This window comes from Molossus molossus, unplaced genomic scaffold (genome assembly GCF_014108415.1).
Source record: "Molossus molossus isolate mMolMol1 unplaced genomic scaffold, mMolMol1.p scaffold_m16_p_1, whole genome shotgun sequence".
Classification (NCBI taxonomy): Eukaryota; Metazoa; Chordata; class Mammalia; order Chiroptera; family Molossidae; genus Molossus; species Molossus molossus.
In genome coordinates this window covers 90,111,634-90,135,931 of record NW_023425344.1, presented here as the reverse complement: position 1 = coordinate 90,135,931, position 24,298 = coordinate 90,111,634, and the positions used below count along the sequence as shown (strand labels likewise).

At 40.4% G+C, this 24,298-nt stretch overlaps 2 protein-coding genes and 1 pseudogene across 2 annotated transcripts in view; 2 read left to right on the top strand and 1 right to left on the bottom strand.

Moving 5' to 3' along the window:
* Positions 1 to 187: 187 nt before the first annotated feature.
* LOC118623913 (la-related protein 4B-like) overlaps positions 188 to 24,298 on the top strand; it is a 64,287-nt gene continuing 40,176 nt past the window's right edge. Inside the window, exons 1-5 of the mRNA XM_036251735.1 lie at positions 188 to 211; positions 4,812 to 4,946; positions 5,976 to 6,035; positions 18,217 to 18,367; positions 18,633 to 18,773. Of these exons, the coding sequence (XP_036107628.1) occupies positions 4,866 to 4,946; positions 5,976 to 6,035; positions 18,217 to 18,367; positions 18,633 to 18,773 (433 nt within the window). The 5' untranslated portion in view covers positions 188 to 211; positions 4,812 to 4,865. The remainder of the gene's footprint in view (positions 212 to 4,811; positions 4,947 to 5,975; positions 6,036 to 18,216; positions 18,368 to 18,632; positions 18,774 to 24,298) is intronic.
* LOC118623919 lies at positions 316 to 525 on the bottom strand (annotated as a pseudogene).
* LOC118623906 lies at positions 9,041 to 12,870 on the top strand. The gene has a single exon (XM_036251722.1). It carries the CDS (start codon positions 9,347 to 9,349, stop codon positions 12,467 to 12,469), a length of 3,123 nt encoding a protein of 1,040 aa, XP_036107615.1. The 5' UTR covers positions 9,041 to 9,346; the 3' UTR covers positions 12,470 to 12,870.

Below are 24,298 nucleotides of genomic sequence, written 5' to 3'. Positions count from 1 at the left end.
CCTGAGTTTGGTTGCTGCTAAGGGCACATACCTTGGTTGCAGTTTGTCCCGGCCCTGGTTGGGGTCGTGTGGGTGGCAGCCAGTCCATGTCTCTCTCACATTGATGTTTCTCTCTCTCTTCTTCCCTCTCTTCCTCCCGCTCTATCTGAAGATGGATGCAAAAATGTCCTCGGGTGACGATAAAAAAAGAAAGAAAAACAAAGACAAAAGTGTAATTTTCATTCAATATCATCTGATTCTTACTGTTTTGTTGCAGAAAGTAGAGTCTGTGATTTTAGAATGATGGTAGCAATTTATCAACCAAATAATCAGTTTTTACACAGTTTCAATAATTGCAGCAATTGCCTTGAACTGTGGAAATTCTGAAACTATGGAATTGTCATTTCAGAAGACTTGTACTTTACTTGGTCTGAATGATCTGCAGCTGTCTGAGCTCATAGCCATACCCAGTTTCCACTGAAAATGTAAAAGCTGATTGGTGACCTTGGCCTTAGCATACTGCAGCAGCTCCCTAGATGCCTCCATGGCAAGTGTCCAGGGCTCAAACCACCGACTCAGGTGGATGCTTCCTGGGCCACCCTGCACTAGCCTTATAATCACTTAGAATGACTCTGAATAGTTATACCACCAACTTGATATACAGTTGTTTGAGATTGATTTATAGTTTTAAGGATTACTTTCAGTCTTTAAAAAGACCTTAATAAATCTTTAATTATGAAACATTTCAGGTATATGTGAAAATAATTATTTAGAAACTGAGCTAAGAGAACTATACTTTTCCAAGTATGTAATAAGATTGTAAAGCTCTTTTAGTGTAGCTTTGACATTGAGATGAAAAATGAACTGCAAGGATAGAGTCCACCAAACAGGAAGAGGGCTTCATCTCTCTGCTTTTTCTTTTAAATATGTTTTTATTGATTCTTTAGAGAGAGAGGAAGGGACAGAGAGATAGAAACATCGATGTGAGAGAGGGACACATTAATTGGCTGCCTTCTTCATGCCCCCTGCTGGGGATCGAGCCCACAACCCAGGTGTGTGCCCTGACTGTCAATCGAACTGGGACCTCTCAGTCCATGGGAAGATGCTGAGCCACGCCACCCAGGCTCTGATTTTTCTTGTAAAGAGCGATAGAATCAAATCAGGGAAATGATCCTTCTTGGTCAGCTCATTAAGGCTGTGTTAAGGCTGCCTCTGAACACTCAAGTTTCCAAACTACTGGGTTTTAGGCCAGAAAGTACTTTGCTTTGATGTGGTAGGTTTTCCCTCTTGCATATCTCTCTTTACAATCTAGAGTCCTGCTTTTTGGCATGCCAGAAAGCAATAGTTTATAGTTTAAATCTCAAGATAGTTTTGGTCTCTTGAACAGGTAATGGAAAAGTTATTGTTATTTATTGGAAGGATTGTCAGTACTTGCATTGTCATCATACTTTAAATCTTATTCTAGATTCAGACATTTGATAGTAAAGTCTAATTTTTAGTTTTTATTTAATTTTTTGGTTAATCCTCACTGGAGGATATTTTTTTCCATTGATTTTTAGAGAGTGGAAGGGAGGGAGGAGAGAGAGAGAGAGAAACATTGATGTGAGAGAGACAATCATTTGGTTACTTCCTGCATGTGCCCCGACTGGGGCCAGGGATTGAACCAGCAACCCAGGTATATGTTCTTGATTGGAAATTGAACCCACGACCCTTTGGTCTGAGGGCTGATGCTCTAAATCATTGGGCAACACCAGTCAGGGCATAAAATCTAATTTTAATGCTTTATATCCTGTTGTGTTGCTTAAATGAGATGACTATTTATAAACCCTTCTGTTGGCAAACTTGGAAGTTTAGGACTTTTTTGAAAACCTATATGCGTGTCAGGTCAGTAATTAAGAACCATAGTGGTGTGATGTGAAGTTTACTTGTTTATGGATAGGACGCATTGATCAGCTCAGGACCACTGTTTCGGTTGGACTGAGATGCTATCCTGGCTCCCTTTGTAACCTTGTATTAAAGAACATTCAGCCCTGGCCGGTTTGGCTCAGCGGTTAGAGCGTCAGCCTGCGGTCCACAGAGACCCGGGTTCGGTTCCCGCTAAGGGCACGTACCTTGGCTGCAGTTTGTCCCCGGCCCTGGTTGGGTCGTGTGGGTGGCGGCCACTCGATGTGTCCCTTTCACATCGATGTTTCTCTCTCTTCCTCTCTCTCCTTCCCGCTCTATCTGAGTAAAAAATGGAAAAATGTCCTCAGGTGAGGATAAAAAAAAAGAACATTCAAATATACCAGAGTAAACAGGACCATATCATGAATTCCATACCCTTTTCCTGGAGGAGCACTGCTGAAGCCCCACATCTCTGCCTCATGTACTATTTTGAGGAGCATTCTAGACATTGTGTTATTTCCCCTGTAGATATTTCAACATGCAGCTCTAAAAGTTAGGGTCTCTTTTTATTAAACATAATCATAATATCATTATCACATCTAAGAAAGTACAGTAATTCTTTAATACCATCAAATATCTCATTATTATTACTTCCCTGATTATTGTTTTAATCAAATGAAGCCATGGTTTGACCATTGTGCGCCTTCTTTTGTGTGGAAAAAGCAAGGCTGCTACCCTGGCCAGTTTGGCTCAGTAGTTAGAGCGTCGGCCTGTGATCCAGAGGGACCCGAGTTCAGTTCCCGCTAAGGGCACGTACCTCGGTTGCAGTTTGTCCCCGGCCCTGGTTGAGTCGAGCGGGTGGCAGCCACTTGATGTGTCCTTTTCACATCGATGTTTCTCTCTCTCTCTCTTCTTCTCTCTTCCTCCTGCTCTATCTGAACAGAAAGTGAAAAAAAAATGTCCTCGGGTGAGGATTAAAAAAAAACAAAAACCAGGCTGCTTGTCCAGTAATTGCCCACTTTGCAGAACTCAGTGCTTGTGTTTGCTGTAAGTTTGTGACAAGTTCATATCCTTGTGGTGTTTGTTTTGCAAGACCACTTCCTGTTTGGTGTGTTGCTGTTTCCATTAGGAGGAGGTACATCATTTCTGCCTGTGTGAAAAAATATAAGTAGTGTATATAAATGACTCTTCTAATCTTATTTTTCCCTTTTAGCTATCGTATCTTATGTTCAACCAAATATTTTTTCCTTTGAGAATCTTAAAAGTCTAGAAGTTAATAGTAATAAAAAGCATCTACAATACCACTTACTGTGACTTGTCAGTCTGGGTAGCAATCTACATCTTGATTTTCTGGATTTGACAGTTTTGTGAGAATTGATGTCAGTTTCTATTAAAATTTAATGTATTTGTCATTTATCCTACATTTTGGAAAACACTGATCTCTTGAAACTGATTTAATTTGTTTCAAGCATTTCTTTATAAGTAGTTTACATTTCCATATCTAACTTATAGCATTTAAGGTATTTTATACCTTTGTGATTGATGATACACAGTGAAAATTGGATGAGATCGCCTTTGATCATCAGATTCTTCCATTAACAAGAGTTTTGAACATTAATCATAAACAGGTTGTTGAGAATAAGGAGCATTATCATAGAAACTAAACAGCTGCTTGATTACCCAGAGACACAAAAATAGTTAGCTTTTAAATTTCTTTATCAAGCACTCAGAAGAATCTGAAAAGATATGTGGGTTAAATCAAGGTCTTTATCTGGTGAAGCAGTGTAGCCTGAAGTCAGACCTGGGTGTTTAGGAATCCTGGTCTGACACTCATAATACAGAGTCATGAAAACAGTCATCTCTTTAGAACCAGAGTTGCTTTGTAAGACTTGGGAAAATCAGGAGGTGTTGTGTGTGAAGTTGAGCCAGTGCTTTGTATCAAAGTCCCCTTTACAGTTCTGTGGTTCAGGGGTTTCTTTCAACCAATTATTGTTTATTTCTCTTAGCAGCTTGTCCTGGAACAAAGGAAATTAATGGGGCTGGTCAAAACGATATATATAAATTGGGGAGTCATCAAATTCCAAGTTGGATTTCTATTAATTTTGTAATTTTTGTTTTAAAAACGTGAGTTCTGGCCTGGCCGGTTTGGCTCAGTGGTTGGAGCGTCGGCCTGCGGTCCGGAGAGACCCGGGTTCGGTTCCCGCTAAGGGCATGTGCCTCGGTTGCAGTTTGTCCCCGGCCCTGGTTGGTCGTGCGGGTGGCAGCCACTCGGTGTGTCCCTTTCACGTCGATGTTTCTCTCTCTCTCTCTCTTCCTCTCTCTCCCTCCCAGTCTATCTGAACAAAAAATGGAAAAAGGTCCTCGGGTGAGGATAAAAAAAAACAAAACAAAACGCGAGTTCTGCCCTGGTCGGTTTGGCTCAGTGGTTGGAGCATTAGCCCATGGACCAGAGAGTCGAAGGTTTGATTCTGGTCAAGGACATGTACCTCAGTTGTGGTTCAGTTCCTGGCCCTGGTTGAGGTCGTACAGGAGGCAACCAATCAGTGTGTCTCTCTCACATCGATGTTTCTCTCTCTTCTTCTCTCCCTCCCTCCCTCTCACTCTATCTGAAGATAAATGCAAAAATATCCTTGGGTGAGGATTAAAAAAGAAAACGTAAAAACATGAGTTCTGGGCATGAGTGGGTTTATATGTATTAGCACATAGTTTCTAAGTCTTAGAACATTACCATGGTCACCAAATTATTGTGAAGAAGAAACTTATTTAAAAAATAACAACAAGGTATTTCTTGGGTAAGTAGGGTGTAAATTATGGACAGATGTCTCTAAACTACTTAAACTCCAGAGGAATAAATGTGTCCTGGAAAACTTGAGGACTTCTTAGTAATTTCATTTTAAGAATTGTACTCTGTACTTCAAGTTACCAATTTACTGTCTGTCATTTTACAGCATCCTACAGTTAACATTAAACTTCTCCTGGTGGAGCCACAAAGTAAACAGCTCATGACTTCTGATCAGGACGCTAAGGTCGTGGCTGAACCGCAGGGCCAGCGAGTCCAGGAAGGGAAAGACAGCGATCATCTGGTGAGTGCACCACTGAGGCCAGGGTGGGCCTGTGCATCTCCCTTTCTTCTGATAACAGATTTTTACATGGAATAAATTTAAGGGTAGCTTAGTAGAGGAAACTTAAGTACTAGGAGATAGAAAAAACAAATGGCAGTTAATAGATCTAGATACTTAAAGCCTTGGATTTTAATTATTTTTCACATTTATTGATTTTTAGAAAGAGAGAAAAATTATCAACTTGTTCCACTCATTTATGCGTTCATTGGTTGATTCTTGTATGTGCCCTGACCGAGGATTGGACCTGCAACCTTGATGTTATCTGGAGGACGCTCTAACCAACTGAGCTACCTGACTGACCAGGGCCAAAGCCTTAGATTTTAAATTACCAAGAAAACACAGTGATTTATAAATACTTTTTTTTTTTTTAAATCCTCATCCAAGGACACTTTACTATTGATTTTCAGATAGAGTGGAAGTGAGGGAGAGAGAGAAAGAAACATTGATGTGAGAGAGAGACACCGATTGGTTGCCTCCCAAATAACCCCAACCAGGGCTCGGGATCAAATGGCAACCGAAGTGTGTGCCCTCAACTAGAATCGAACCCAAGACCCTTTGGTCCGCAGGTCAATGCTCTAACCGCTAAGCCAAACTGGCCAGGACTATATTTTATAACATTATAGCTATTGCAGTGGTATGTTAAAGGATTAATTAGGATTATAACATAAATTTTTTATTTTGACTGCTTTCATTAATTATAAGATTTGATCATGTCAAGCATTAATATTTAAAGTTTCTAAATGACTTTGGGAAAAGTAGATTTTCTTCATTTTTCCCATTGAAACTAGAAATTTTAGTTAGGGTGTTCAGTCAGAATTTCAACATATTTTAAATTTCAAGTTTCCTACATTGCTCTAAATATCTCACTGAATTTCCTTTGTCATATATAGATGTGCTTTTCTCAGTGGGTTTTGTTGTGTTCAGTTACTGTGGTTTGAAAATATGTTTTTTTTACATTGTAGTGATAGTGTAATGTTTTCAATTTTGCAGATGAATGGTCCCATATCTCAAACCACTTCTCAGACAAGCTCCATCCCAGCTTTGAGTCAGGTAATTTCGTCCTGAGATAAATCACAGTGGAGGCGCATAGATACTTCCTTATAACAAATATTTATTGTAAAATAATTAGAAAATGTTGATATTTCCTAAGGGGGGGTAGGGAGGACCCAACTGGGTATAATAGATGTCAATACTATATGTTCTCTTCTGGTATATATAGTTCTATAGTGCCTTGTGTATTACTTTGATGTCGTATAGTCATTATAGTGTTTTTAATGGTTCACTGATAATGTATTGTACGTATATTATTAACTTTACATATTGATATCCTGTGCTATTTATTTGTTTATATCCTCAATTGAGGGTATTTTTCCATTTTTTGTTCAGATAGAATGGGAGAGAGAGAGAGAGAAACATTGAAGTGAAAGGGACAAATCGAGTGGCTGCCTCCCGTACGGCCCTGACCCAACCGGGGCCGGGGACAAACCTCAACAGAGGTATGTGCCCTTAGTGGGAACCGAACTTGGTCTTTCTAGACCACAGGCCAACCCTCTAACTGCTGAGCCAAACCGGCCAGGGCTATCCTGTGCTTTTTCAAGTATACAAGTCACAGTAAGCTTTTACCATAAGAAAATTGGTTTAGAAAAGTACTGCTATGAGAAATGTCTGAGATTTTATTGCCTTTGTTTTTTTCTAGGATTTTTATGGTTTTGAGTCTAACATTAAGTCTTTAATCCATTTTGAGTTTATTCTTGTGTGCCATGTAAGAAGGTATGGTCTAGTTTCATTTTTTTGTACTTAATCTGTCCAATTTTCCCAATACCATTTATTGAATAGACCATCTTTAGTCCGTTGTGTGTTTTTGCCTTCTTTGTCAAATATTAATTGACTATAAAGGTGTGGATTTATTTCTGGGCTTTGTATTCTGTTCCATTGATCTATGTATTTGTTTTTATGTCAATACCATGTTTTGATTACTGTGGCCTTGTAACATAGTTTAATATCAGGTATGGTGATTTGGCTATTCAGGGTCTTTTGTGGTTCCATATAAATTTTTGAAACATTTGCTCTAGTTCTATGACTAAGTGAAATAAGCTGGTCAGAGAAAACAAGTACCATGTGATTTCACTCATATATGGAATTTAATGAACAAACAACTACCAGGCAAAATAGAGACAGACTCTTAGATAGAGAGCAGGCAGACAGCTCTGTTGGGGGTGGGGGTGGAGGGATTAAGTAAAAAAGAAAAAAACAACTCATGGATGTGGACAACAGTGTGGTGATGGCAGTGGGTGGAGGTGGAAGAGGGCATAGAGGGGATAAATGGTGATGGAAAAAATAAATTAAAAAAATTGATTCACATTTTAGCTGTGATTAATGAAAAAGTATGGGAATGGACATCTATTGGTTTTTATTTGTTATTTTATTTTTAAGTCCTCACCAGAGGATATTTTTCTTTCCTTTTTTTTTTTTTTAAATCCTCACCTGAGGACATTTTTGCATCCATCTTCAAATAGAGCGGGAGGAAGAGAGGGAAGAAGAGAGAGAGAAACATCATTGTGAGAGAGACATGGACTGGCTGCCACCCACACGATCCCAACCAGGGCCAGGGACAAACTGCAACTGAGGTACATGCCCTTAGCGGGAACCGAACCCGGGTCTCTCAGGACCGCAGGCCAACACTCTAACTGCTGAGCCAAACCGGCCAGGGCTCTGACCATTTTTCTAACTGACGTTACTATGGCACACTAAGTGTCTAGACATTTTACTTCGTGTCATGACTATGAGTGTTGGTGCTCAGTAGTCTACAGATATGATTGGCAGTGAGTATGCTTAGTAGTTTGATTTAAAAACCAGTCTCTTTAAGGTTCAGTCTTCCCTCCAGTTGGACACAGTGTGAGTTGGAGGAGAATCCTCATAATGATGGCCAAGTACATGAATAATTCAGGAGCAGATTTGCATTTATCCAGTAGTAATATCAATCACATTATATTTATTATACAGCCCTTTGCTCCATACCCCAACCCCAATTTTGAGTAGTAACTACAAGCCTAGCTAATCAGTGAGCACCAAAAAGTGATCCTAACTAGAGGAACTGAGACCTGGAGAGGATTAAATAATTTCCCCAGGATTACTCAACTAGAACATGGAAGAACCAGGGTTTGAAACCAGGTAACCTGGCTTGAGTCCAAACTCAAGATGAGATACTTCTTCTTTGACATCTGTATATCATTTAAAAGCAGAAACAAGTAGAAAATAATGCCCAAAACAAAAACTAGTTCTTGTCAGCCATTTGGCAACTATTTGCATTATCTCTGAGCAGATGAAATTAATTTGGGATAAAGCTGGAGGATTTTAGGTGGGGAATAGTATGACATTATAGGAAAATTATTCTGACCTCATTATATTAAGAGAATGGATTATAGTGACTCAAGAATAGAAGCAAAGAAACCAAATAAAAAACTATTAAGTAATCAAGGTAAGAAATGATGGTGGCTTAGACTTGGATTTCAAATTTATTTTGGAGGTAGGAAAATCCACCTGGCAGAAATTCAAGTGAGCAGTGAAGTAGGCAGAGTGGGGTTGGTTGGATCTCAACTCAGTAGAGAAGTTAGAGCTTGAGATGTAAATTTGAAATAAATAAATAGATGTTTTGCTATATTTTTATATAGAAAAGACTATTAAAACTACTATTGTGTATGTGTTTTGCTATTTTGTTTTATCTTTTCCTTCCCTCTACAAGCACACTTCAAAAAATGTTGTGTATTTACTTCTTTAGATAAAGCTTCAACATGCTGCTCTTAATGGACACCATTCTAATTTTGTGCCTAGCACTGTTATTTTTGAACACACACAGGCATTATTTCTTTCAGAAAATCAGATATAATTGTAAATACCTATACATTTTAAAGAGTAACTTTTTATTATTGTTTCCCTTTGGGGACAATACAAGCTAACTTCTTTGGTTGCCATTCCATGAAATGTAGTTCAGAGAATGCTGAAACACTATAGAAAAAGCAGAGGTCTGAAATTCCTTCTGGCTGAGATAATTTTAGTCATTTTTTTTATTGAGTTTATGAGAGTACAAAGAATAATACAAAAATTTTTTTTTGCTATGTGAGTCTTTGGGTTCTGTGTGTTGTTTGGGTTTTGGTGTGTGAAATAGGATGGTGTTAGGCAGGGGCTGTTGTAATTAGGGTTTTGGATTTGAGTGGCGGGGACATGTGACTGCTGTGCAAGGAGCTATTTTTGGTGTCTGGGTGTTGGCTTCTCGTCAGAAACCATAGAAAATTAGTGTGAGGTGCACTTAGGGAGCTTAGACAGCAACAGGCATTGTGATGTGAGTGTTTGAATATTTGAACATGGGCTGTTGCTTTAGCAAAGAATTAGGTGGTGACAATGACAATGAAAAAATTGGCCTGCTACAAAAGTCTGTGGAGGAGAAGGAACCGGAGGACAAGATAAGTAAAACTTTGTCTGTATTACTTGATAGGCTGGAAGGTGAGGAGCTGCATAATGTTGAATATGGAGCTAGCAGGGCAGCTGCTAGGACTGATATGTGGCCGAAGATGTTTGTGAGGTCTGGGCACAAATGGGCTCACAGACCGAGGCAGTCATTTAACTCTATTTCCTCTTTAATGTGTAAGTTCCTAGCTAGGTATGAAAATTTGGATGAGACTGATAAGAATTCAGATACTGCTGCTGTTGAGCAGGCCTGTGAGAGTGTCTGTGAGACTGTGTGTGTGGACATTGACAGCACACAGGGTTTCTCTGCAGGTGTTGGCTCTGAAGAGGTCGAGTGTTTTTCACATGTCCCAGGGCCTTCTGACCAGGGCATGCAGGAAGGAGCTTTTGTAAATAACCGTCTGTACTGTCACCCTGTCACTTATAAGAATTCTGTAGTAGAAAAAGAAATCGCAGTAAATGTTCCCATCAGTTGTAATGAGAATAATGCTCTAGGTGTGTTTGGTAGGGAGATGGAAGGTACAAACCTTATTTGTGTGGATTACAAACGGTGTTGGAATTCAAGAGAGAGCAAGTTTTACAGTATCTGTGTTGTAGATCCTGGTGGCCTGGATGATAACAACGAGCCGTGTGCAAGCGTGCGCAGGTGTGGAGCAGCTGCAACAGAAGAGAGCTGCTCAGCTGTCATTTCTGAGGGGGTTTGCAGAGGGGCCTGGCCACCAGACAACATCGCACAAGGTCTGGGACACTTAGAGGCACCACAGGAAGAGCTGTCCCCAAATGGCCTGCTGGGTCCAAATGAAGTGAAGGAAGTCTCTAATGAGAAAACTAAGCCTAATTTTGAAGTTTTGACTGACAGCGATCCATCTTGTAAAGGAAACACTGGTGACATGGAGGCTGTGTCTTTAAGGGCAAACAATTACACCAGATTCCCTAAAGATTACACAGAAGGTGGTATATTACATAATGTTGGTAGAATACCTGAATCAAATGCTAACGTAGACGCTAACTCATTAGAATACATATGTGCCAACTCTAACGAAGGAGAGAGCCATAGTTCAGCACTAGTAAGTCTGATGGGTGACTCACCTGTTAATCTAATAAATGATACTTCCAATATTGAACAAAATGGTGAATCTGGAGCTGTAAAAGCTAATGTAGATCAGAGTTTAAACTCTGAAAAGGAAGGCGGAAAGAACTTTATAAACTCTCTAAAAGACAATGATTGTTCCAGTTTAGATGTTAACAGATCAGACAACCCAAAAAGGTGTATCATTTCAGTGAACTTTGGAAATGAGTGTCTTCCTTTTCATGCTAATTTCCGAGAAGCAACCCCTAGCAGAAGTGATGATCCCAGACCTGAATACCTGGGGCCAGTGGTGACAGAGGGACAGTATAACGGTGATCACAGCCTGGGAACTAGGACCACCCAACTTGTGAGCAAAAGAGAATTGACTTTGCAACCTGAAAGTAGTTCATCTTATCAAGATGAAGATGAAAGGAGCATTTTCGAAGATGAGAGTCATGGTAAGAGGGCCTTTGAAAGGAGATCTTTGAGTCAGGAAGATCTGTGTGCAGATATTGAGGCCAGCATAGCCCAGGCCCAGATCTGTGATTTAACTCGTGCAGTACAGGCAGCAAACGTGGAGGTCTTATGTCAAAGAACAGACACTCTTAATGTCAGGAGTTCTCAGAAAGTGTCTCCAAATGTTGAGTTTCCTGTTGGCCTCAGGTGTGTTCAGAGTAACTTTATGTCCTCTGCATTCATTTTCGCCTGCACTGAAGAAGAGAGTGAAACAGGCCAGTGTCATAAAACAGAAGATGAACTGTGTGTGAAGAGTTCAGGGAGTGGCTCTCATAGATTAGAAAATGCTGAAGAACAATCATTAAAGGCTAATCATAGAGAGACAAGTAAAAAGGAAGTAGAAAATGTCAAGTTCGACACTAAAGCAGTCTGTCACTGGGAAACAAATACAGTAAAATGCAAGGCAGTGCCCGGTCAGGATGTACTGGCTTGTGTTAGTTCTAATATAGCAAAAACCCCTGATTTCAAAACAAATCAAATAGAAAAACATGATGAAACCTGCAGAGTGAATGACTGCAGACACGAAGATCTTCAACTTGTACCACCTGTGAGTTCAGGTGCGCAGATGGCAGAAGAAGAGGAGACCTACTCTTTCAACTGTGGTGGTGATCCAGGACTGGAGCAGGTTTCCTGCACATCTGCTGGTGCAGTGGCAGGACACAAACCAGAACTGATAGGGGAAGAGATGGAAGAGGGCCTTTACTGGGACAAAGACAACAGTGACTTTAGCAGCGGCTACTGCAGAGGTCCATGTGGGACAAGCAGACTTGCACACCACTTTACACAAAGAAATGCCACAGCCACAGTTAAAGGACTCATGTTAAACGGCAAAGAGGGTTTTGTGGGAAGTTCAGCAGTGAATTTTGGAGAAATGGAGTTAGGTCACACTCTTGCTGGGTATTCCTGCTTGGCTGGTGTGGATCCTGCTCAAGTGGACAGACATACAGCTGTTCCTCATGGTGTGCTGCAGGCAATTACTGTCATCCCAGGTGGCAGCAAAGAAATAGTAGTATCAAGTAGTGAGGAACATGTTTTATCACTCTCAGAAGACACTGTAAATATATCTGAAGACCCCTCAGAAGGGGATTTGCAGAGCTTCCCAGAGGAACTGTATTCCCCGTTTTTTAATAAACTTTCCTATTACCCAGTGGGAGGGTTGGCAAGTCAGGTGTTTTCTGAAAGCTTGACAGGTGGTTGTAGATATCCAGTGGGCTGTCTGTGGACTAACACAGTTGTGAAAGGTGCACTAGAAGATGAACAAATACTTATTGGGGACCTGCAAAGTCAGCCACAGGACTTTGAGATCTCTCCCTTTTGGATGGAAAAACTCCCTTATCAGCTACCAATGGCAGAAGATGGTATTATTTGGGGATGGCAAAATAAAGGTGCACAGTTAGTAAGTATGTTTTTATCAGTTTGTATTACTGTGGTGTGATATACTAATCTTTTGTTTTGATTGCTTTCAACTTAAAATTAACAAAGATTTATTCTAAACAATGGGCAGTTTGAATCTTTAAAGCTATGAGTTAATGTAGCATTGATTTAATCATTTCCAGATTGGAGACTATGAATTCACTTCACTGTTTGGTGTATTTTAGCTAGAGTTTGTGACAACTCTTATTAGCACTAAACCTGTACTATTCAGGTGGCCACACGCAGTTTGTGCAGATTGTCTTCTGTTTTTGGACTTTGTGTGCATGTGATCATAAAAGCTGACCTGCCCAGTCCCATCCTTGTCATCAGTAGCCCCTTGCTGGAACAGATCAAGCATTTGACCCATTGAATTTTTAAAGTTGTTTCTAAAAGGTTACACCTGCAGTGTATACATGAATTAAATCTGTGCTTTCCACTATTTTGTGTGTTAACTAAGGCAGGTAAAATTTGCTGCTTTTAACTGGCTCTGAAATCTTGCTCTGTCTTCCTTTGTCAGAATATCTGCAGAGCTTTTCAGACCATGGTGCTCAGACCCTGCTCCTTTGGAAGAACCTTCATAGATGATTCTGCATTAGGCAGCTAATTTGGGCATCTTCTTAGAAATTCTGTAATAAATGCAAACATTCCACAAACGGAAAAGTTAGTCTTGCTCTTAAAGCAGTCCTTTAGGGCATGTATGATTTAAAGGGCATACTTATAATAGTAAAATTTCATTTGTTTAAACAATAGTTTATTATTAGTGATTTTTGTTGCATTGGGCAAGAAAAATGATTGGTAATAGTAAGGAGATAGATGTAGTGTAAATGTTAATTAATGCCTATTATATGGAAATAAACAAATAAAAATTAAATCTTATAATTTAGGGAATTATCCATTAACCTTTTTTCTTTCCTTTCCATGCCCACATTTGGGAGTTTTACCAGAGTTACGTTCAGGTTAATCAGTTTTGTTTTTTAAATAATTGTAGAAGCAAACACTATAAAATTAGACCTTTTAATCATATGCATATAATCATTTATATACGTGGGCACGATTAACAATTGGCTGCTAATTTCAGTGCTTGGTACATTAATGTAGAATGCACAGGTCCTGTTGCTATCCTGCTCTTCTACATCTAAGTGAGGTATATGTGTACTGTTCTGAATTAGCTTTTTCCATTATGAGATACTCCCAAACAGCACTCTGATTTGACACACTACATTTAAGGATGGTGCTTTTCCTTTCACAACTCTAGTTTTCACAGTGTTTATACAAACATCTTTTTTATAGTATTCTTATGTACAGCAGTTGTTACTCCATTTCACAAATCAAGAATGAGAGGTATAGAGACCTCATGACTCTTAAGCCAGTGAATTGCTTTGAATTATTAAGCTTACTTAGTGACAGATCCAGGAATTTTGCGCTAATTTGAAATAAGAAATGTGTGAGTGTATTTTTCTTCCTATTATCTTACCTATTTTATGTTCTCCACCTACTTTTCCTTTCCTCTGATATTAGTTACTCTAGTTTCTACTTGGTAACTTGTCAGTGGGACCATTCTGTCTCATGTTGAGAAAACACAAATTTATGAATTGCTGTGTTATTTATTTTTAATGGAGCATTGTGTTTGGGAGGGGGTAGAAAGTTTCTTTAGAGTGTCAGAATTTGGGGTTGGTATACTCTTCAAAGAGTAATATTGATCATTTATGCAAAATCAATTCAGAATATTTTTTTTTTTTTTGTCACCTGAGGATGTGTTTATTGATTTTAGAGGGAGGGAGAGAGAGAAACATCCATGTGAGAGAGCTAAATGTCGATCCATTGCCTCCCGTATATGTCCCGACTGGGGATTGAACTGAACCGAAACCTAGGTATGTGTGCCCTGACTGGGAGTCAAACCCCAACCTTTCAGTGCACAGGATGATGCTCCAACGAACTAAGCCACCTGGCCAGGTCAAAACATGGGGTTTTTTGTTTGTTTGTTTGTTTTTAATCCTCACCTGAGGATATTTTTCTATTTATCTTTAGATAGAGGAGGAGGGAGGGCTGGGGGGAGAGAGAGATAGAGAGAGAGAGAGATAGAGAGAGAGAGAGAGAGAAAGATCAGTGTGAGAAAACCACATCCACCAGCTGCCACCCACATGACCACAACTGGGGCTGGGGACGAACCGCAACTGAGGTACATGCCCTTAGCCAGAATTGAACCCAGGAATCCTTGGTCCGTGGGCCAGTGTTCTAACTGCTGAGCCAAACCGACCAGGGCCAAAACCTGGTTTTTAAGGTTCTAATAATTGCTTAGCCATGATATTCAGTGGATAAATAAAACTTAGGTGTCCAAGCAGGTGAAACTTAAGATGTTGATAATCAGTTGGAAGGTTCATATAATTGTAAGAGAATCACCACATTTTAAAGAAATAAGTTATTTCTCATGTGAATTGCAAGAAGTTAAGGAACTCTTGATAAATGTTGTTTTGTGTGGGGTATTTTTTTCTTTCTGATATTAGAGTACTTTTTATGATTACCATTATTTTTGAGGGGCAAGTTACTTAACCTGTCTCTTTCTTGGTTTCCTTATTTGTGAAATGGAGGCATTGATTACTACTACCTGACAGTCTTGTCATTGTTAAATACAGGTAAGTACCTAGAATATTCTGGCACCTAGCAGACTCTCCAGTGTTAGTTGTCACGTCATTAGGTCTTAATTATGTCTCTCTTTTTTAATCCTTTGTCACATTTCAGAATATCTTTTGAATACTGGTTAATTGCTTTAAACTGTGAATTTCCTAATAGTTGATTTGGATTTGAGTACCTACTACTTACGAAATAGTAAATTACATAAAGGTGTATGATTCTGTTTGGTTGTGGCATAAAACCTTGCACAGGTTGTCAAATAGTGGAAAATAGAATTTTCTTTGTTATTAGTTTATTAAACATTAATTCCTTCAGTATATTTCTCAAGCACTTGTATACTGAGTTCAGAACTGCTAGGTAGTAACAATGCAGTGGTGAACCAAATGGATATCCAAGAGTTTGTGGGCTCATAGGAAAGATAGACCAGACATGTTCTAGCCGTGCGAGCACTGTGGGAGACAAGCCTGCCGCAGGCTTGAGGTTATCAGGGTGTTGTTTACCTCTAGGTTGAAGTACTAGTAAAGTACAAAATGTATATTGGTGATGTAGTACATTCAGCTGCAAAAGGTGCTAAAAATGGAAAAGATTGATATTGGTTGGTGTTGGGAGTTAAGAGAATGTATAGTTTGTACATGAGATCAGGGGAGTCAATTTCCTGGGTGGTAAAGGAGGGAAGCTTAGTGTGTGTTTTTGCCTGGTGGAAGGAGACCAGGTATAATTAGAAATAGTGGTTTACAGAAGTGTTAGGAAAGAAAGAGAATAGAGGCATGAGTTAAGGGGGATAAAAGCAGATGGTAAAGGTATGAATGCTGAGGAAGTTGGTAGTAGTGGTGGCTTAGATGTACCTTTTGCATTGCTTTTTGCTCATGAAGGTTATGTCCTGATGGCGTAGTGCTATGCCTAGCACTTACTGAGCATTTAGGGAGTATTTTGGGGGACATGGGGGGATGAGAGAGGCAAATAGAGGAATACCCTGTGCAGAAGCAAAGGCAAAAGTAAACTGAAAGTGTAGGCACCATGTAAGAAGGGGGATTGAAGACTCTGTACTTTTTTTTTTTTTATCCTCACCTGAGGATATTTTTTCTATTTATCTTCAAATAGAGTGGAGGCAGAGAGAGGGAGAGAAAGGGAGAGAGAGAGAAACATCAGCGTGAGAGGGACAGACACATCGACTGCTTGCCTCCCGCACAACCCCGACCAGGGCTGGGGACTGAACTGCAACCCAGTACATGCCCCTGGCTGGAATCAAACCTGTGACTCTTTGGTTCGTGGGCCGATGCTGTACCACTGAGCCAAACTAGCCAGGGCAAGACTCAGTACTTTTTGTGGTTGATGTTAATCTTCATCCGAGGATATTTTTTTTCTATTAATTTTTAGAGAGAATTGGAGGGGGGCGGGTGAGTGAAGGAAACATCGATGAGAGAGAAACACGTCAGTTGGTTGCCTCCTCTGCATGTCCCAACCAGGGCTGGGGTCAAACCTGCAACTCAGGTATGTATCCTTGACCGAGAATCAGATCTGCAATCCTTCAGTGTATAGGCTGACACTCTAGCCACTGACCCACACTGGCTAGGGCAAGACTTAGTACTTCTTGAGTATAGTATTCTTTTTATTTTTATTTTATTTTATTTTTTTTATCCTCACCCGAGGACATTTTTCCATTTTTTGTTCAGATAGAGCGGGAGGGAGGGAGGGAGAGAGAGAGAGAGAGAGAGAGAGAGAGAGAGAGAGAAACATCGATGTGAAGGGACACATCGAGTGGCTGCCACCCGCACGACCAACCAGGGCCAGGGACAAACTGCAACCAAGGTACGTGCCCTTAGCGGGAACCGAACCCGGGTCTCTCTGTACCGCAGGCCAACGCTCCAACCGCTGAGCCAAACCGGCCAGGGCGAGTATAGTATTCTTGAAAGAGAAGGGGAACCCTGTTCTTTGCTCATTCACCAATACATAAAAGAATAAAAAGAATTCCAGGTAGGCACTCACTGAGGCGTCTAGTTCTGTGGGCATGATGTTTATTGCCCTTGCCTCCTAAATATGAATAAAGTAGATACCATAGTTTTAACCACATCAGCCTCTACTGTCAATTTCAGAAATAGTTGTTTTTCACTTCAAACTTTAATCACCCAGCCAGAGTGAATTTATTTTGTCTTTTTTAAGATTGTTAATTTATGTGTGGTTTCTCTGATGGCTTATCCTGACACAGTTTACATTAGGAGAGTATCGGATAATATGTGCTCCTCTCTGGGGTCATGTAGTGAGGCTAAACTCAGCTCAGAGCTCCTGTCTGCCACTGCTCGAGGGCTCCAAGGACCAGGACTCTGATCCCTCCCTTTAGAAGCTCTGACTCTATACAGTGGGGTCAAGGCTCAGGTACTTTGGGAAAAGGCAAATAATTTGGCTGTGTTTGCTAAACAGTTGTGGCAGCAGAACTGGAGTTAGTTTGGGAAGAAGCCACACTTGGGACATTAACTTTTCCTTAGATTTGAGGAGCCGCTCAAGGTTTGTAAGCAGGAGAAGAAAAATTGGGGTGATTGTTGGTTTAATAAAAAATGACTTTCACCAATCCCTAAATTAGGTGAAGGTGGTAGATGTGTGAGTACTTGCTAGAGTGTTCCGGACAAACAGAGCAGAAGTGTCTGGGGTGTCTGGACAGCAAGAGGCCGGTGATCCTGGAAATGATCCCAGAGTTGCCCCATCAAGCACCCTTCTGACAGATCTGTTAGAGACCTTTGTTCTTGGAGGAACTTTCATTTTCTACGTCCTTTATTTATATGAATGTTGGAGATATTTTCAAATTTTATCCATCTGTGTTCTGTTCACATTTGCAGTTCTGTGAATTGTGTTGGGTAGTCTAGAGCAGAGATGATTAATTATATCAGTAGTTATTTATTAGCTAATGTCTCTAGAGAGCCTTGCACTCAGTAGGAACTTAGACTCTCGTGAGGAATTAACTTGAGTTCTGAATGCATCCACTTTTGTTACTGTTGCCCCTGATTTCATCCCCAAATTATGTGTAGATGTGCTCAACCTTTTTAGCATAAATTCTCTGCATTTTAACTCTGGATAAATATAATTGCATTTGATTGGAATTTGGATACAAATATATATATATATATGTATCAATTTTTTCCTTAGGTACCAACAGCCAAGGTTTCAGAGCTAAACCCCAATGCAAAAGTATGGGGGACACCTGTGTTACATTTGGAGGCAGGTAGTGCAGCAGACAGTGGTGTGAGCGCAGCCTGGGAGAACACACTCTGCCAGCGCCCTAGCTACAGCCAGGAGGGTGAGTGGTGAGCCCAATGCTGTGAGAAGCAGCTTTGCTCTTCAGGCTTGGTCTTTGATTTCCTTTAATTCATCTTTAAGAAATTGTTAATTAAAATTTGTGTCCTGGTTTGTGACAGTACTTAAGAGCCAGGTGATCTTTCACCATCAACTTAAAAAACTTGAACTAACTGCAAAATAAGCTTTTGTTTTGTTTTGTTTTGTTTTGTTTTAATAGAAAGTTACTCTCCTAACCCTACCTTCTGGGGTAAAATCTCTAATTTCAGAATTGGATGCCAATGGTGATGGTGACAAAAGTCATGAGAATGCAGCACTGTCAGAGTTACAGGAGTCGGACCAAACAGCCATGAACACTTTGGCTCTGGATCACTCCGAATATGAATCTCTGCCTGAAAACAGCGATACAGGTAAAGCTGCTTTATTAATTCATTTTCATGTAGAGTAAGGGCTTTTGTAAAAATTTAAAAAAAATTTCTTTTACTTATTAAATTAAAACAAGTTTAGCAAAAATATATTGAGAATAAAAGCCAGAAACCAGTAAAGAAAACCAAATGAGAAAAAATATACAAAATCTTTCCCCAAGTGTGGGTAAGAACCTAGTTCAAGCGAGAGACGGCCCAGGTGAGCATGAGCCCGGCGCCTGCTGGACCCCAGGAGGCAGCTCTGAGGAGGGACTCTGCCCTTTAAGGCCAACACGGCAGCAGCACTCAGTTCGAACCTACAGAGTAAAAACCACTCGGGAAGTCTTAAAACATCACTGTTAGAGTAAGGGCTTTTTTATGTTACTTTTAAAAATTCAGTTTGGTAAATCTTTCCCTGCACAACGTGTCTATAATTACTCCCTTTGATTCTACTGTAAACTCCCTTGTGGACATAGGTGAGGCATTCTGGTCTAGTAAGGCATCACGGAAAGAGTGAGACCTGAGCACTTCCTACAAAGTGAATCCCATTGAACTGAGAGAAGCAGAAGATCTATTGTGGGGCAGAGTGTGAGAGCACAGAGAACATTAATGTGAACTTGAAAATCAAGCACAGAAAAAGTTGGTTTCTTTTTTTTTTTTTTTTTTAATTAAAAAAAAAATTTTTGATTTTAGAGAGAGAGTAAGGGAGAGGACGAGAGAAACATTGATTGGCTGCATCCTCCATGCCCCCTTCTGGGGATCTAGCCCACAGCCAGCCCAGGCATACACCCTGACTGGGAATCAAACCTATGATTTTCTGGTGCACGGGACAAGGCTTAACTAACTCAGCCATATCAGCCAGGGTAAAAAGTCAGTTCTTTTTATTTTATTTATTTTTAAAATTAATTAATTTATTTTTGTTTCTTTAATTTGTTTCTCCTTTTCCCACCCACTGATTTCCCCCCTCCCCGCCCTGTCCCCAGCTTTGTTGTCCATGTCCATTGTTCATGCATACATGCATATAAGTTCAGTGGTTTATCTCTCCCCCACCACCCTCTCTTCTGGGGATTATCAGTCTGTACCCCACTTCCACATCTCCGGTACTACCCCATTCCTTGACTGTTATGTTCATTATATTCCACAAATAAGTGAGATCATATGATACTTGTCTTTCTCTGTTTGGCTTGTTTCGCTTAGGATAATACTTTCCAGGTCCCTCCATGAAGTCTCAAAGGATAAGAGATCTTTCTTACAGCTGCATAGTACTCCATTGTGTATATGTACCACAGATATTTTATCCATTCCTCTACTAATGGACATTTGGACTGTTTCCAGATCTAAGCTATTGTAAATAGTGCTGCTACAAACATGGGGGTACATATATTCTTTCTGATTGGTGTTTCAGGGTTTGTAGGGTATTATTTTTGTTTTTATCCTTCAGTACCTGAACCCATGTATTATTTCTATGTTGAAAATAGTATCATATATTGGGTGCTGGTTCAGAATACAAATACAACAAAGGCTGTAACTGTATCTTCAATAGTTCCATTCTAGCACTAAGCCAATAAAACCCTAGAATGGGTGGGGATGTGTAAATGTCTTCAGTTCTCATTAGAGGAAGGTAAGGAGGAGATATACAAAACTGATGCTATTTTAGGCTTCTTTATTTCTTTCTTTCCTCTGTTATAGACATTCTTTTTATTCAAGGTGCCTTTCCCTAGCTGGTGTGGCTCAATTGGTTGAAGAATTGTCCCATGCACCGAATGGTTGTGAGTTTGATTCCTGGTCAGGGCACATACTCAGTTTGTGAGTTTAATCCCAGGGTGTGTGCAGGAGGCAGTTAATCAATGTCTCTCTATGTCAATGTTTCTCTCTCACCTTCCTTCCTCGCTCTCTAAAAGTAAAAAAGAAAGAAAGAAAGACAAAAAAGGCCACATGTTAGACATGATAGGGCCAAGATTTGAATGAAGGGCCAAGATTTTCCAGTGTTGTCATGGAAGTCAATTCTCTACTTGTCAGTTTTATTTTATCCTTTTTCACCCACTGATTCCCCCTTCCCCATCTCTCCCTGCCCTGTCCCCAGTTTGTTGTCCATGTCCACTGTTCATGCATACATGCATATAAGTTCTGTGGTTTATCTCTTCCCCACCACCCCCTCTTCTGGGGATTGTCAGTCTGTACCCCACTTCCACGTCTCTGGGACTACCCCATTCCTCAGACTGTTTTGTTCATTATATTCCACAAATAAGTGAGATCATATGATACTTGTCTTTCTCTGTTTGGCTTGTTTCACTTAGGATGATACTTTCCAGGTCCCTCCATGTCGTCTCAAAGGATAAGAGATGTTTCTTTCTTACAGCTGCATAGTACTCCATTGTGTATATGTACCACTGCTTTTTTATCCATTCGTCTACTGATGGACACTTACTTGGGCTGTTTCCAGATCTTAGCTATTGTAAATAGTGCTGCTACAAACATGGGGGTACATATATTCTTTCTGGTTGGTGTTTTAGGCTTCTTAGGGTATATTCCTAGAAGTGGGATCACTGGGTCAAATGGAAGTTCAATTTTTAATTTTTTGAGGTAACACCATAGTGTTTTCCATAGTGGTTGCACCAGTCTCCATTCCCACCAGCAGTGTACTAGAGTCCCCTTTTCTCCACACCCTCGCCAACACTTGTTTGATGATTTGTTGATAGCGGCCATTCTGACAGGTATGAGGTGATACCTCATTGTTGTTTTAATTTGCATCTCTCTGATGATTAGTGATGTTGAGCATTTCTTCATATGTCTCTTAGCCATTTGTATGTCCTGTTTGGAGAGGTGTCTATTTAGTTCCTCTGCCCATTTTTTAATTGGGTTCTTTGTCTTCCTTTTGTGGAGTTGTATGAGCACTCTATATATATTGGAAATTAACCTCTTATCTGGTATATCATTGTCAATTATGCTCTCCCATACAGTGGGTAATCTTTTGTATTTTTGATAAAAGCTATCCTAACTGGTGTGAGGTGATACCTCCTTGGGGTGTGGATTTTCACTTCCATATAGTGGGTTGCTTTTCCATTATGATGATTGTATCTTTTGCTGTGCAGAAGCTTTTGAGTTTGATGTAGTCCCATGTGTTCATTTTCTCCTTTGTTTCTGTTGCCCTAGATGATGTATCAGTGAAAATTCTGCTGTGTATGATGTCTGAAATTTTGTTGCCTACATTTTCCTCTAGGATTTTTATGGATTCATGAGTCACATTTAAGTCTTTTATCCATTTTGAGTTTATTCTTATGTTTGGTGTAAGTTGATGGTCTAGTTTTATTTTTTTGCATGTAGCTGTCCAGTTTTTCCAACACCATTTATAAAGAGGCTATCTTTACTCCACTGTATGCTCTTGCCTCCTTTGTCAAATATTAATTGAGCATATTGCCTTGGGTCCATTTCTGAGCTCTCTCTTCTGTTCCATTGATTTATCTGGCTGTTCTTGTGCCAGTACCAGGCTGTTTTGATTACAGTGGCTTTGTAGTATAACCTGAAATTTGGTAATGTGATCCCTCCAACTTTGTTCTTCTTTTTCAAGATTGCTGTGGCTATTCAAGGTCTTTTTTGGTTCCATATGAACTTTTGAAGTATTTGTTCTAGTTCTGTGAAGTATGTTGTTGGTATTTTCATGGGGATTGCATTGAATCTATAGATTGCTTTGGGTAGTATGGACATTTTAATAATGTTAATTCTTCCAATCCATGAACAAGGTGTGTGCTTCTACTTTTTTATATCTTCTTCTATTTCTTTTTTGAATGACCTGTAGTTTTCTGCAAATAGGTCCTTTATTTCTTTGGTTAAGTTTATTATTAGGAATCTTAATTTTTTTGCCTCGATGGTAAATGAGATTTTTTTTTTTAGTTTCTCTTTCTGTGAGTTCATCATTGGTGTATAAGAATGCCGTCGATTTCTTGGTGTTAATTTTGTATCCTGCTACTTTGCCAAATTCATTTATTAAGTCTAGTGAATTTTTGATGGAGTCTTTGGGGTTTTCTACATACAGTATTATATCGTCTGTGAATAATGACAGTTTCACTTCCTGCTTTCCAATTTGGATCCCTTTTATTTTTTCTTTATGTCTGATTGCTGTGGCTAAGACTTCCAGTACTATGTTAAATAAGAGTGGCGAAAGTGGGCATCCTTGTCTTGTTCCTGTTCTTAGGGAAATGCTTTTAATTTTTGCCCATTGAGTATGATGTTGGCTGTAGGTCTTTCATATATGGCCTTTATTATATTGATAATATGATCCCGCTATTCTCAGATTGCTGAACGTTTTTATCAGAAATGGGTGCTGGATTCTGTCGAATGCTTTTTCAGCATCTATTGATATGATCTTATGATTTTTCACTTTCATTTTGCTTATGTGGTGTATTACATTTACTGATTTGCAGATATTGTACTAGCCTTGCATCACTGGGATGAATCCCACTTGATCATGGCGAATAATTTTTTTGATGTATTGCTGTATTTGATTTGCTGATATTTTGTTCAGGATTTTGGCATCTATGTTCATCAGGGATATTGGCCTGTAGTTTTCTTTCTTTGTAGTGCCTTTGTCTGGTTTTGGAATTTGAATTATGCTGGCCTCATAAAACAAGTTTGGAAGTCTTCCTTCTTGAATTTTTTGAAATAGTTTGAGGAGAATGGGTATTAGTTCTTTGGATGTTTGGTAAAATTCCCCTGTGAAGCCTTCTGGGCTTGGGCTTTTGTTTGCTGGGAGAGTCTTGATTACATCTTCACTTTCTTTTGTTGTTATTGGTTTATTCAAGATCACACAGTCTCTGCTGGGTTGCACAGGCCTCTCTGATGCCCCCACACCCTGCAGGTCTTGTGGGCAGGCAGCTGGATCGCACCAGTTCCTCTCAGGCTCTGGCTTCCCACCACTGTTGTGGGCTGCTGGGTCGCATGGGCTTCTCTGGTGTCCCAGCACCCTGCAGGACCCACCGGCAGCTGTACTGCATTAGTCCCTCTCGGGCTCTGGACTTGTGAGCTGCTGGACCGCACAGGCCCCTGTGGAGCCCCAGGTCCTGCCATGATGGCAGGGGAGTTCTGCTGCCCCGTGTGGCTCAACTCCTATAGTTTTGGGGGGTGGTCTCAGCTATTGGTCTGTGCTTCTGTTGTCTGGGGAAAGATGTCTGCTCCCCAGCCTCTGTTGCTGGGGGGTATATCGGGACTCTGATCAGGCTGCTACTGTGGGGGATGGTGCTGGGCTCCCAGCTGTCTGCAGCTTCCGCGACCGGCACTTTGGGAGCTCCACTACTGTGCACCAGTCTGTGTTGATACAGAGTGTCCACTGGTCCGATGGTGCCAGGTGGGCTCAGTTTGCTGGGCCCTAGCCGCTTCCGCAGCCTCCTCCCAGGGAAGACCTGGGATCTTCTAAAATTGTGGGACCTCCCCGCGGTGCAGGGCGAAGTGCCCTGAAGAGCCGCTTCCTGTGGTAGCTGGCCGCTCCCGTCCACAGCACAGGAACCTTCTGTTCTGTGTCTCTGTACTGCTTGGGT

Coding starts and splice junctions, on each gene's coding strand:
- LOC118623906 (XM_036251722.1), top strand. CDS start 9,347: ATGGGCTGTTGCTTTAGCAAAGAATTAGGTGGTGACAATGACAATGAA.